Source organism: Lepisosteus platostomus, chromosome 6 (genome assembly GCF_059453375.1).
Source record: "Lepisosteus platostomus isolate fLepPlt1 chromosome 6, fLepPlt1.hap1, whole genome shotgun sequence".
Lineage (NCBI taxonomy): Eukaryota > Metazoa > Chordata > Actinopteri > Semionotiformes > Lepisosteidae > Lepisosteus > Lepisosteus platostomus.
Genome location: NC_142616.1, coordinates 5258182 through 5273088, shown reverse-complemented (window position 1 = coordinate 5273088; position 14907 = coordinate 5258182). Strand labels below are relative to the sequence as shown.

The following is a 14907-nucleotide window of genomic DNA, read 5'->3' as shown; positions in this document are numbered from 1 at the left end:
CTTCCCTGTGTCTGTGTGGGTTTTTTGCCCCAGAGCTCCTGTTTGCTGTGTGCTCAGCCCATTCTAAGGAAGCTCTGCCTGGGTTAAGTGGTGAATGGGCAGCACCCAATTGTCCCCCATGTGTGTGTGTCCTGCAAGTGAGGTTGGGTGGGGCTACAGCGTTTTGTCAATTTTCTATACAGCGATGGAGAGAGAACAGCCCCAGACCAGGAGTTTCAGTGCTTGCAATTTTATTGAGCTCAATGGTCAACTGAATAAGAGTACATCTGATCTCTCACAGCAGCAGGCAAAAGCATGTCTTGCTAGCGATTTCATCTGTTGTGGCTACAAATATTAGTTATTTCTTGATGTACTGTATCACAATGCTAATGACACAGAACCGACTCCCCAATTTCAAATACATTTTTTTCAACAAAATACTCAAAGTGGACGGCCATGCCCAGCTGTTTTGTCCTGAAATGACAAGATCTAACATTTATTGTTTAATCCATAATTCATAGCTATGGTACACACTTAAAAAAGGGCTGTAAGACTTCTGTCTCTGACTCACTGTTTTATCTTTATTGTATCTCCCAGTCTTATCTTTTGGCATATTCTCACATGCAATTATCTTGTGCAGACGGGCAATCTAATCAGATGGAATCAGATTCTGCAGTTGCAGCAGCAGCAGCCAGTTACACCAGAAGGCGCTCTCCCCTGGATCCCATAGAACTCCTCAGACTCCACTGTGTTTCTTTATCCAATCCGTGAAGCTGCTGACCCGGGTGTAGACTCCTGGGGAGTTGGGCCTACCACAACCTCTTCCAAAGCTCACAATCCCAGCCTGGATCCAGCTCTCCCCCTTCTTACACACCAGAGGTCCCCCAGAATCACCCTGGAGTGAAATGAGGAATGATGAAGGAATAGTTTCACATGGTGACAATACAGGGCTGTGCTTAGTGTAAATATTTGCAAATCAAAGTGGTGCAACTCCATCATGACGTGAGTAATTTTGCACATAACTGTCTGTTGCTCAATGGTAATGGCATGCTCACAGTATGCATTTTCCGCAAATCTTACAAGGCTCATTTTGGAAGAACGTAATAATAATAATAATAATAAGACGCCCTGTGATTTTTAATGACCATAGAGAGTCAGGGCCTCAGTTTTATGTCTCATCCGAAGGACGGCGCCTTTTTTACAGTTGAGTGTCCCCATAACTATACTGGGGCATCAGGACCCCCACAGACCGCAGGGTGAGCGCCCCACTAACACCTCTTCCAGCAGCAGCCTCAGCTTTCCCAGGAGTCTCCCATCCAGGTACTGACCAGGCTCACACTGCTGAGCTCCAGTGTCAGTTGTGAGTTGCAGGGTGATATTCCAGGAGAAACTGCTGGTTATAAACTAACTTGCTAAAATCAATTTGGATGATTAGTGGCAGTAGATCACACACAGATTTCTGTTTTATAGAGGTGAAAGCGTGATCACTTTTGATTTGTAAAGTTATCATTCTGAAATACTTTTCCAAATGTATCCACCATGTATGAGTTGTCTTGAATTTTTGCACCAACTGGTCTAGTTTCTGTCTGCACTGCGGATGGTGAACTCACCATGCAGGTGTCCTTCTGTCCATCTTCATACCCAGCGCACATCATGTCTTCCCTGATAGTAGCCATGCTGTTGTACATGGACTGACAGCGCCTGTTGTCTACGATGGGCAGTTGGACTTCCTGCAGAGTGCGAGGGGGTGCCAGTGATTCTGCAGTGACAAAAAGATGGTGACTATTTTCTACAAAGCTAAAGACAAGCAGAATGACATGCATTATTTATTACACTTTATTTCCAACACCTTCCCGGGTATAAAGCATTCGTTTTCTTTATTTATTGAAAAAACATCATGAGTGGTTGTCCTCATGTTCAGACACCAGGCACAACCATCTCACCTATGAGCATGCCACAATAAATAAAAAAATAAATATTATTAGCAGCACAGATTGTGAGATTTCCTGTTAATATAGTTGGCTATCCCTGCTAAAAATAAGGCAGCAATCAAAGCAAGAGACTCTGTTTTTTTTTCTACACCAAAGCACTATCATTGAGTAGCGTGTTATAGGGGGATTAGACAGTCATACACAGTTTCTATTGTTTTTTAACTTAGTTTCTTCATGGCTTATTAGTCTTCTATTGCATGTGCCACTCTCATTACACATGCCATTAAAAATCCCTTTGCATGCCAATGACACGTGTACCATGTCAGCTGACCGCTAATCTAGAATATGATACACCATGATGTTGTTGAAGCTGATACGCTCCCTTCTTTCAAGTAAATGACTGGGTGAGATGTCTGAATGAGCTCACAGCAACCAGACAAGAGAGATGTGCAGAATGACCGGCTGTGGGCTGCAGTGTTAGTTCCTGAGTCCTAACGAGAAACACAGGAGTCCTGATCATCATTTCTTACCATTCTCTTTAGTCCTCCCCCACCCAGTGACCCAGCACTCTGTGTCCTCTGTGAAGACATCGTTGGGCTTGGCGAGCTGGACAGGATTGATGTAACAAGAGAGGGACACCTCGCTGTCCAGCTGCACCAGGGCGATGTCAAAGCCGTCTGCTGCTTTCTCGTACTGGTCGTGGAGGACGACCTTCTTAATGCTTTTCTTGACCTCGTGTTTGGAGGCTTGGTCTAGCTTGTACGCCCCCAGCCTCACGAAGGAATGCTCGAGCAAGAAGGAGCTGAAAGAGACAGTCTTATAATAATAATAATAATAATAATAATAATAATAATAATAATGTTAAATTTATACATTGGTACTGTATTAAAAATTATAATTAATAAATATTCAAGAATAATAAATATTATTATTCTGTGTACTTGGTCGCGGGATCAGGTAATTAGTATCCAGAGTAAATATTAACAATTGCAATGCCAATAATACTGCTTGGAGACACATTTTGACCAAAGAACTATTTGGCACTGTCAGTTCCGGGACACGTTGAGACAGGGCAAGAGTTTTAATGTTTGATTTAAATTCAGACCAATGATCAAAACCAGATTAAACTGATATAGCTGCCTCTTTTCTTACACTGTCCTCTGATTGTTTTTTATACAGAAGGATTAGTTTGGGAGAATCGCAGAAAAATGGCTAAATTGAACAGGCTAATTAGTGGAATGGACTGTTCTAATCAGATAGGACCCTGTCTGAGCACACCTGAACAGGCTGAGAACTTAATCGGTTTTGAACAATGAGTAGGAAAAGAATGAAAGGTGTTTTTACAGCAGTTCCCAGAGACGTGCCAAGGCAGACAGGGATTTCAGGACACACTCACGGTTTGAAGCGGTGTGCTGCAGTGAGAACCCACTGCTTACTGATCAGGGATCCACCACAGAATGTGGCATCGTTGCGGTTCACCTGGATCTGGATATAGACATGCCAGGGCCACTCTCCCTCCTCCGCATCCTGACCGCCCACGATAGAGCTCCTGGACAGAGGAGAGCTGGACACTGGAGAGAGACAGAGGGGTTCATACAGAACAGGCTTGAGATCAGTCATCCAGGATCACTGTCCCTTCTTCACACCCTGACTGACCCTTACAGAGCTCCTGGACAGAGAAGTGCTCAATTAATCTCACCAACCTCTAATCCTGACAAAAGCTAGCAAACTATCTTAAGATACATGGGGGCAGTTCTTATTGTACACTTTACTGTGCTCTAACCATGACTTCCCCATTCTTTACTACACTTTACTGTGCTTTTACCATGAGCTCAGACCTCCCCTTTCGCTCTTTGATCTCCTTTACTCCAACAAAGCAGAGTAACTTCAGGTGGGAATCGGAAAAGGAATGGTGTCTCTCATCCAGCTCTGACCTACTGAAGCTACAAGATGATGAGACAAGATCAGTACAGCTGTGGCTCTGAAACTCTTAATCGGCTTCGTTTCTTTGCATCATCTTCATGTGACTAAGAGCGCCACTAGTTTAACATGTGTAGATGTGTTGGCACACTTCCTCTCAGCTCTGTCGAAAGATTTTTTGTCTGTGATTTCTCACAGTGCACTCAGCCTAAATCTGAGGGAAAACGAAGAACAGTTGTCGCGGAATTTTATCGAAGAAGAGCCAGGAGAGATATTCTCATTGACTCAGTAAGGTCTTTATTCATATTGCAATCTGGGAAAAAGCCATCACCCGTCTGTGCAGAGAAGTGAAAGCTGATTCATAAGCAAGCAGGGAGAGCCCTGGTTTTATATCTTTTTTAAGCTGATGCAACACTTCAAGGACAGGCAGTAATTTTCCATTCCTTATAGGTTTCTGCTTTAAGCAAAGAAGAGCGGTTATTCAAATAGTTTCTCATACTCCCTTCTTCAAGCAGCAGAGATAAACATTATTAAAACATCCCGTGCCCTTGACGAGCTGGGTGCTGTCACACTTTGTTCTAAGTATTCGGCTGCTTCTGCAGCAAAGCTCTGTCCGTAAACAACATTTTTAGGATAAAAAACCTTTTCTCAGTAACTTTCCGTTCCATTCCCTCCTTTTTATCCTTAAATATGTTCGCATCAGAGAGTCCTCATAGGGTTCACCTGGTGGGTCCCAGGGCTCCTCGGAGTCTGTTCTGAGCAGTGCATATTGATGCGTAAACATTTTCATTACCATAGATCGAAACATTGGAATAATATAAGTCATACAACAGCACAACAGCAAAAACACTACAACAACAGGCGTGAATAGTTTCAAGAAAAACAGTCCCAATGACCCAAATAATGATTTTAACCATGAAAAGAAAGCAGGTTTATCTTTGATGCCTCTCTCCTTATTCACACATTATTTCTTACAGCACAGGTAAATCCCTGTGGGCTGGAGCGCAGCATAATCTTAGGGGGTTTTTCAAGATAGGTCAACAACTGGGTAATAACTCTTAGAAAAATCTAGACATTGTTCCCCTGCCTCAGCTGTGCCGTTTTGTAGAACAATTCTAGCTGTAAAATTTCTCTTTGTTCCGTTCCTGCAAAACATCTTATTATGAACAAACAAACCACAATAATCATTTGCATCTAGGGGAATCACTCCCAAGGGTAACCCCCCTACAGCAGGTTGGGTCCCCGCTGTGCAAACCCAACACAAACTCTGATTCTCTCTGCTCGCATAGAAATGTGACAGAGCTAAAATGTATGTATGGCCATTCACTCCCTTATCATGGGTGTGCTCATCAATTCTCATTTTCAGTGATCTTTGCAGTCTGTACTTAATTCGTGTCCCGCCATCATCTCCTTCTGGGCCTCTATTCCGGGCCTGCGATGTTCCCGGCGGCACGGGACTGGTGTCATCTGCTTAAGGACTTCTTGATCTGGCCAGTGGTGGTTCCCAAGTCAGGGAACAGTTTAGGGCGCTGTTCTTTGCAGTTTCATCTACCCCTGGCGTTCCTTCAGTCTGATGCTTAGTTGATCTTTCAGAGTTCTGTTCCTTCGTTCCACTGTTCCAGTAGAGTGAGGGTGATGGGTGCAACGAAGGTCCCATCTCACCCTGAACAGCGCAGCCACAGCTTGACACACCTTCCCTGTGAAGTGTGTCCCTTGATCACAATACAAGAGGGAGGGCAGTGCCCACCGAGGGCTTAATGTATCTCTGTCATCAAGTGTTTGGTAGACACAGAGGCAGTGGCAGCAACCCACTGGGAAAACAGATTATAGGAGCCCAGGTTTTCCCTTACCAATTGTCAATTTGCCAGTGCATGAAAGGTTCCTCAGGACTTTTGAGCTGTAGTACAAGCACCTGAACTGTAGTTGAGTTCCTTTGATAAGCGTCACATCGAGATACCACATAAGTGGCTACTGCTTCAAACCCGGTCCCCACCCAGGTTTGGGTAACCGGCACACCATTTGACTCATATATAATATAATGTTGCTTTATTAGTCCTATACAATTTCTTGCATTAGGAATTCATCTTTTTGTATACCCCAGATTTTCTCCATGGAGACACAGACAGGGAGAGAAGCTTGGGGTCAGAGCGCAGGGTCAGCCATTGTACAGCTCACCTGGAGCAGTTGGGGTTAAGGGCCTTGCTCAGGGGCCCAACAGGGTAGGATTCCTTTGCTGGCCGCGGGATATGAACCGGCAACATTCCAGTCACAGGCGCAGATCCTTAGCCACAGAGCCTCACACCTAGGTGACTGACAGAGTGCATTTGTCGTACTTCAAAGGGCATTAGGCTGTGAGGGCATGCGGGGCGTCCAGTGTGCTGGCAACACCACACCCCATCATCATGCAGCCCCACACTCTTTTCTAACCATGTCCATTTCTCTGCTTTAGAGGCCTCAGCCTGAATTGTCCTGTAGCTGTCCCCTTCCACCAACAGAGCTCTCACAGCGTCTCAGACTCCTGCTCTACCAGGACTGCTCACCTGACAGCTGCATCTGCAAAGTTGCTCCCTCGTGTTACTGGAAACATTTCTTTATTATGTGATTTACACTTTACCACAGCTACTTCAGTCAGCAGCTGTAAAGCTTCTAACAGTTCAGAGACAAACCCAGCATTCTTAACTGGAGTCCCTGCCATGTTGGGGAAATCCCTATTCCTCCACTGCCATCCAAAATTGTGGCATACACCAAATGTATATATAGAGTCTATATAAATCACTACAATTTTCCATTTAGCATATTTACAAGTTTCAATTAAATCTTTTCATTCGGTCTACTTGTTCTTCACCAGATTATTCACAGTTTATACATCCGGCAGGTAGCCTGCACAACACATAAACATGGCCCCTTGGTCACTGCATCGAGGGTTCCTAAATAATAATTCACCACACGATGCCTATCCTCATGCACCTGCGCCAGCACAGCAGCTCACAATCCATTTCCTTCACTCACATACAGATTACATACAGATGACCTGTCTGAGAAGGAATTCACCCTGGCTTTATTATGCAGTTGGTTTTATACCCTTTTTTCCCTCCGAAGATCTAATACTTGGAGTGGCCTTATGGATTCCCTCATTAGGTGAAACAATCACAATATCACATAGCTGATACAGTAATTCTTTATAAATGCTGCAGGGCATCCTAGCCCAATAGGTCTGGGGTGTCCCCCACCCACATCAGTAGTTGAAACTGTACATCTTTCCCCTAGCATATTGTGACAGCTTGTATCTGCTTTAAACTGTATGCTGTTTTAGTCTAAAAACAGGACAGCTGTGCTCCTGTGTCCCCCAGTTACTGCACACTGTAAGATTATTTTACTTTTATTTAAATCCTGAGATAAATTTAGGAAGGCTACAAAGGGGCTGACTAGATTAAATTTATTTCTTCACGTTACAGCTTCTGACATGTTCTTTAAATGTGAAATCAAGCCTCTTTCCGACAATTCCTCCAAAATTAGTAAAATTAGTAATAAGCACCAGTTTATTAGTAGTTTTATCTTTGGGGTTTTGTCCCCCTTTTTCCCCATCTGGATATGCCCAATCAGAAGATTTATCCCAGTCATCATTATTTTCTTATATCTCGGTATAATATTAATATAATATACACTATAATTGCGACAAACTGGAGGCTCCTTTTTCTCCTTCTTGGGAGTCTTTTTACCTCCCACTTGCAGCGCTCACACCTCCGCGTACATGCTTCGCAAGTTATTAAATCAATTCTGTCTCCGCTCTCTGTAATATCAGGAAAGCACAGTTGTACATTCTTGGCAACATCAGGTTTTAACCCACTCAAGTAAATTTGTTTTATTACTGTGGAAGTATCTTCATTCACTTCCTTCTCATCGGCTAACCCCGAGTATACTATCCACAAAGCTATAAACCTTTCTGTAGAATCTGAAACATCCTCACCTTCCTTCTGCTGACATGCTGTTACTTTTGTCCACTCAGTTTTCGGTGGGTAATGCTCTTTCAAAAACCTCCACACTAATTCCCTCCCTTCTCCCAGATTCTCTCTTAAGGCGTTCTATTTCTCCTTTTGCCTTTTCTTTTTCTGCAGATAGAACTTCGTTTCGTTCAGCCATCGCTTTTAGCTTTTCCGTCAGGAATTTTTGCGCCTCATCCCATTCCGTTTTCTCTATGATATTCTGTTGAATTCTCCAATATTCCTCTAAAATAAAGCCCTTATCTGTTTATTTCTATCCCAATGTTCATACACTGTTTTACATTCCTGTTCAGACTAAATTCCATATTTCTATTTAAGTTTCACTTTGCATTAATCTAATTTCTATTTTTTTTTCCCTGACACCCAGTCAGACACCTCTCAGAGTAAAAAGGCTTTGGATCCGGACCGCTTTCTTATTTCGGTGGAGACCTTTTCTTTTTAGTACGCATGGCCATGACTTTAGCTGCAGCTTGCTGTTCTTTAGTTTCAAGACTAGCCTTTTTTGAAGCTTCCCATCATTTCTGTGATTCCTCTTTCCCTGACGTAAGTTGTCCAATTCACTTTCTTGCCTTTCTTCTCCTTCTCTTCTAACTTTCCCCTGTCCATTCTGACCACTTACAAAGATCCTTCATAGTTATGGGCCCCTAAGTATCATATATAAATCATGTGCAAGTTCCCTTACACCTATTACCCTTGCTTCACACTTCATGAACATAAAAATATTTTCTTCTGCCGGGACTCTAACCCAGAATATAATCTTTTATTTTCCTTCCTTACTGATATCAGACAGCTGCCAATTCTCCAGACGCGTCTCTGGAAGGATAAACAGATTATCTCCTGAGGTTCGTCCAATTCACTAAAATCCAGGCCGGGATTGAGTCTCAGCAGCCGTTCGCGCTCAGGTTTGTGATCCCATCCTCGTCACCAAAGATTGTCGTGGAATTTTATCGAAGAAGAGCCAGGAGAGGTATTCTCATTCACTCAGTAAGGTCTTTATTCATATTGCAATATGGGAAAAAGCCATCACCCGTCTGTGCAGAGAAGTGAAAGCTGATTCAAAAGCAAACAGGGAGATCCCAGGTTTTATATCTTTTTTCAAGCTGATGCAACACTTCAAGGACAGGCAAAGCAGTAATTTTCCATTCCTTATAGGTTTCTGCTTTAAGCAAAGAGCAGTTATTCAAATAGCTTCTCATACTCCCTTCTTCAAGCAGCAGAGATAGACATTATTAAAACATCCCGTGCCCTTGACGAGCTGGGTGCTATCACACTTTGTTCTAAGCATCCAGCTGCTTCTGCAGCACAGCTCTGTCCGTAAACAACATTTTTAGGATAAAACACCTATTCTCAGTAACTTTCCATTACACAGTTTAAATGCGCAATCGGCTGCTTGTTGTCTTCTTACCTTCTGTTTTGTCCAGGATCAGGCTGCACAATAGCAGCTGCAGTTCTCAGTCTTCATTGGTGTTGTATATATGTATAGACTGTCCACAAACTGCATATCATTGCATAGGCTACGAATGCTTATACGACAGTTCATCTGCACATTTATTTTACTTTATTTATTTAAATTTTCAATTTCTGATTCGTCTCTTACCTTCTTCCTTGTTCAGGATTAGGATCCCAAAAAACGCCAGCAGAAAAAACATCTTCATCTTTCCAGCCTCTCACTGGACACTTAGTGGACTGGCCCTGTTCACCTAATGTTGGAAACTGGACACAGAGGAGAGTCTCTTTTAAACAACCGAGCAGAGGCAGGAGAAATGCACATACACCTGCCTTCATATAGCTCACAGTGCTGTAGAGTCGCAGACCACAAACATACAGGGGGTTACAAACTGACTCAATAATTATGCACCAGAGATGTAATGTCCTGATTAAGGAACCATTTGACTTACTAGTCAGAGTTAATCAGATATCCGCTTTGATAAGCTTGCTACTTACTCTCAGTGAACTTGACTGCAATCTTGGGAGAGCTCAAATGTAATAGACTGATTTCTCATTTGTCACTTTTCACTGTTGTAAATCTATTTGCGCCGTCCGGATTTCAGTCCAAGACACATTGTGCAAGAGATCATGTTACTCCTATCCTGGAGTCCTTGCACTGGCTTCCTAACAGGTTTCAAAATCCTCCTGCTTGCCTTTAAGGCTCTGCATGGCTTGGCACCTCAGTACCTGTTTGACTTATTGCCTTCTTGTCTTCCTGATTCTGGTCTCCTGTTTGTACTGCGATCTCCTCTACACTCTATGGGTAACAAGGCCTTCTCTTCCTGCACCCCAAAGCCCTGGGATTCTATCCCAAACGCTTCCCTGAGCCATTTCACATCCAGACTCAAAACTGTTCTTCTTCAGAACGGCTTTCATTTAATTGGAAACCCTTGTTTTTAATAATACTAATTCTCTCCCCCCCTTGTAATTTTTTTTCCTTGAGAAGTTACTTTTAAAGGTGCTACATAAAATAAAGTTTGTTCATTATTATTAGTTAATTAATATTATTATTACACTGGGCCAATGAACCCCAGTCAAAGTGAAAGATTTTCACTGCTTTTTCATTAGAAAGACTGGAAAACCAGGGCTTTGAGACTTTTTCAGCTTGCCCCTTGCTGATTGTTACCAGAAGGCTCTCTGTATGCATGTGGTTTCATTTTTGCAACACCTGTCTTGTCCAGTTTTTAACCAGCCTGAACAATTTTATTAGCAAAGTTTCTTCTCTGAGCTGGAGCTGTTGAGAGACTGGGATGGGAGAGGGTGCATGCAGGTATCACCTGTTACCTGTGCGTGGAGTTTCATTTAGGTGAAGCAGAGAACAGTGTGTATGTGTGTGCGTGCGTGTGTGTGCGTGCGTGCGTGCGTGCGTGCGTGCGTGCGTGCGTGCGTGTGTGTGCGTGCGTGCATCCATTTCTACGGGCATGTGTGTGTTTAAGCTTCTCAGGGGGTTTTGTGCAAACCAGAGATCTAATGAGCTGATTAATTAGCTGTATGACTGTGCTATGACTTCAACTTACCCTCAATGAAGTTGACTGAAATCTAGTAATGTATAAGTGAAGTCTTCCAGTTCTTGTCCCCCAAAATAAGACTGTGAAGGGCTGAAAACACATTTCGGGATGATTTGTGTGAAAGTGACTTTGAAATATTGAGTGCACCACAGTCAAATTCATGTCTTTAGCAGAGTAGAGGAGAAGGATTGGAGTAATAGGTTGTTTCTTTTTATTACAATATGGACTGCTTTGTAATGTAGTGTCTATATTGTGTGGTGTTGTCTGTTGTACCAGGTTGTCTGCTGTACTATGCACGTCCTGAGAGATCATCATGAGTAAGACTTCCAATGTCCATGTGCATTTGTCAATAAACTCCTCTACTCTCTAGTCTCTAGCAGGCAGTTGTGATCTGGGTATACAGTAATCCTGTTCCAGGAAGGAGAGCTCTGTCTCACCTAGCAGTCTGTGTGGGTCCTAATGCCCTAGTGCGGTGACACTATACTGTAAAAACTATAGTGTCTAATCCCGTCCTGTGGATGAGAAATAAAACCGAGGTCCTGACTCTCCATGGTCATTAAAAGATGTAGGGTGTTTTTCAAAAAGAGTAGGGGTGTTACCCCGGTGTCCTGGCCACATATCCCCCTGGTCTTTACTCATCATGGCCTCCTAATAACCCCCATCTCTGAACTGGCTATATCACTCTGCTCTCCTACCCACTGAGAGCTGCTGTGTGTGAGCAGACTGGAGCATCATCTAGATGGGGGGACACACTGGTGGCGGTAGTGGGATTCCCAGTTCCCCATGTACCTCTTTACATTACCCCATTGTTGTAAAGAGCTCTGTGTAGAGTGTCCAGAAAAAGGAATGAATAATTCTTATGAATTATTACAGTTCATGAGGAATCTGAAATAGGAGTGGACCAGGACTTTTCCTTGGTGTGTGGTGTGAGGAGAAGAAAGGAAGGTTTTTATAAGTGTCCTCACAAGAGTACTCTAAAGAAGACACAAGAAGTGAGACAAAAGACTTTGCAGTAGAGCAGGGCTCATCTTCGCTGGCTTCTCTAGGTCACTAGCGTCCACGAGGCTGACAAGATGCCTTCACAGTTACATATCCGATGCTGAGGAGGAATTTATGCCTGTAGAGTGATGGCAGTTGCCTGTTAGGGTACGAATATCAACAGTCACTCAGAGATTGGATTAGACTAAATTAGACTAGCCAGGTGAGCCTGGCCAGACAATCTAATTACATTAACACAATCAGGAATTATAATGCAAGATCTAGTCATTCAATTTAATTATCTAATTCCCTAAAGACAATTGTAAGTAATGATTGATAAAAGTTATACCTTGTTAACTATTACTTTATAATGAATAATTTTGAATGTATTATTTGTCCTTAACAACTGGCATATTTACTTTACAGACACCCGGAGGTATATAGAGTGAGGATCTGATTTCAGAGCTACCCAGTAAATGCAGAACACAGAGATCAGAGCCTGCAGTGTGTTACAGCAGCTCTTCAGTGATGCAGAGATATTGGGGAACTGGGGAAGCCAGGGAAGGAGAATGATCATGTCTCCCCCAGTACTGTGTGTACGATTTTTTGGAATGGTGCGTGAGAGAGAAAGAGTAGAAAAACGGCACACCTTTTTCAAAAGCTGAGACCACTCCTCAGATGGTAGAATGTGATTTGAAAGTGTGAAAAGGGAGCTGCGTCTCGTATCTTTGTAGTTTCCTGTTCATTTCAGATCAGGCAGACAAGCCAGCCTTTAGACCAGATGCAGATAAACGGCTCCGAACCAAAGAAGGAACATCAAGATACGCCAGCCTTATCGGCAAGCAGATCACCATGTCGGCAGATCAGCAGATCTCTCAGCAGATCACCAGCTCTGTGCAGAGAGGGGTCAGGGTTCCGGTGCACAGCAAGAAACACACACTCTGGGCAGCTCACACTTTTCCTCAAACACACACACACTTCTGCAACTATTATTTTAATTGTTAAAATGGAACATTAAACTTTTAATTTGTGAATTTATTGGCAACTAGTATTTTTGCTACAGATGTGCATCATCATAAACATTATACTGCACAGTGATTGTAGCCCTTAATGTGATAAGACTGTTCTACTACACCGGGACTGTAGCTCCTATTGTAACAGGACTGTTCTACTACACTGGGACTGTAGCTCCTATTGTAACAGGACTGGTGTACTGTACTGGGACTGTAGATCCTATTGTAACAGGACTGTTGTACTGTACTGGGACTGTAGATCCTATTGTAAAAGGACTGTTCTACTGTACTGGGACTGTAGCTTCTATTGTAACTGGACTGTTGTACTGTACTGGGACTGTAGCTCCTATTGTAACAGGACTGTTCTACTACACTGGGACTGTAGTTCCTATTGTAACAGACTGTTCTACTGTACTGGTACTGTAGATCGTATTGTAACAGGACTGCTGTACTGTACTGCGACTGTTGCTCCTATTGTAACAGGACTGTTCTACTACACTGGGACTGTAGCTCCTATTGTAACAGACTTTTCTACTGTACTGGGACTGTAGCTCCTATTGTAAATGGACTGTTGTACTGTACTGGGACTGTAGATCATATTATATCCGGACTGTTCTACTACACTGGAACTGTAGCTCCTATTGTAACAGACTGTTCTACTGTACTGGGACTGTAGATCGTATTGTAACAGGACTGCTGTACTGTACTGCGACTGTTGCTCCTATTGTAACAGACTGTTCTACTACACTGGGACTGTAGCTCCTATTGTAACAGACTGTTCTACTGTACTGAGACTGTAGATCCTATTGTAACAGACTGTTCTACTGTACTGGGACTGTAGATCGTATTGTAACAGGACTGCTGTACTGTACTGCGACTGTTGCTCCTATTGTAACAGACTGTTCAACTACACTGGGACTGTAGCTCCTATTGTAACAGACTGTTCTACTGTACTGAGACTGTAAATCCTATTGTAACAGACTGTTCTACTGTACTGCGACTGTAGCTCCTATTGTAACAGGACTGTTGTACTGTACTGGGACTGTGGATCCTATTGTAACAGGACTGTTCTACTACACTGGGACTGTAGCTCCTATTGTAACAGACTGTTCTACTGTACTGGGACTGTAGATCCTATTGTAACAGGACTGCTGTACTGTACTGCGACTGTTGCTCCTATTGTAACAGGACTGTTCTACTACACTGGGACTGTAGCTCCTATTGTAACAGACTTTTCTACTGTACTGGGACTGTAGATCCTATTGTAACAGGACTGTTGTAGTTTACTGCGACTGTAGCTCCTATTGTTACAGACTGTTCTACTACACTGGGGCTTTAGCTCCTATTGTAACAGGATTATTTTACTGTACTGTACAACCCCCTTAAGGACCCAGCCCTCCGGAGGCCATTTCTTGCCTCATTGATATAAATGGTATTTTGCTGTTAATGAGATCACTCGATACACAAGAAGTTCTCTGGGGGATATTGAAATAGCCCGAGTGGCCACTTATATGTATGATTTTAGAATCAAGTATAGAAATTAATGTCACTTTGCTTCTGTCTGTCAAAGACATTCCCGTGCCAAAAATAGACACTGTGCATTAATCAGGACCCCTAAACTCCCTGCCCCCATCAGGTTGTTTCTACCTGGAATATATGAGCTCTAAACATCTGGTATGATCTTGGAAAGTACAGATAATACACGCCTGGTTAAGGGCTGGAGTTTAAAGGATCACTTGGGCACCAAGTCAGAAGGATCAAATGTCTTAGTATAGGCATTAGAAAAAATGATCCAAAAAAGCAGGAAGAAACAAAAATGTGTTTAATTTCTCTGTCTTCAGAAGCCAATGTCTTGAGTTGAAGCACATGTAGGAACCAGAGTTTTTTTCCTGGGCTACAGTGTGTCTAATTGGGCTACAGGCAATGTTAGAGAGTACGCATGAGCTAATGTAAAAATAGACTTTCTAGGCTGTAGGACCCAAACAGATGAAAAACTGATAACATTGTTTTTTATCTTCACTTAGTTGATAGGTAGACAGACAAGGGAAAAATAATAAAACTCTGGCATACGCCCAGGACACCTGTATTA

At 42.9% G+C, this 14907-nt stretch overlaps 1 protein-coding gene across 2 annotated transcripts; it reads right to left on the bottom strand.

Annotated features, from left to right (window-relative positions):
* Nucleotides 1-213: 213 nt before the first annotated feature.
* On the bottom strand, nt 214-9694 carry LOC148659713 (serine protease 27-like). 2 transcript variants are annotated; one of them, XM_088637530.1, is made up of 5 exons: nt 9429-9694; nt 3307-3481; nt 2441-2712; nt 1590-1738; nt 214-874 (listed from the first exon to the last, which is right to left on the bottom strand). In XM_088637530.1, the coding sequence occupies exons 1-5, from the start codon at nt 9484-9486 to the stop codon at nt 716-718; spliced, it is 813 nt and encodes a 270-aa protein (XP_088493656.1). In that variant the 5' UTR covers nt 9487-9694; the 3' UTR covers nt 214-715. The 2 variants fall into 2 exon arrangements, with proteins under 2 accessions (XP_088493656.1, XP_088493657.1); XM_088637531.1 differs by lacking the exon at nt 9429-9694 and adding an exon at nt 8609-8973.
* Between the last annotated feature and the right edge of the window lie 5213 nt (nt 9695-14907).

Bases quoted from the DNA above. Each gene is read 5' to 3' on its own strand.
- LOC148659713 (XM_088637530.1), bottom strand. From the start codon at position 9,486: ATGAAGATGTTTTTTCTGCTGGCGTTTTTTGGGATCCTAATCCTGAAC. The intron at 3,482-9,428 runs GTAAGAGACGAA...GTCTCTCTCCAG, and splicing joins AATCCTGAACAAGGAAGAAG to TGTCCAGCTCTCCTCTGTCC. The intron at 2,713-3,306 runs GTGAGTGTGTCC...TGTCTCTTTCAG, and splicing joins GCAGCACACCGCTTCAAACC to CTCCTTCTTGCTCGAGCATT.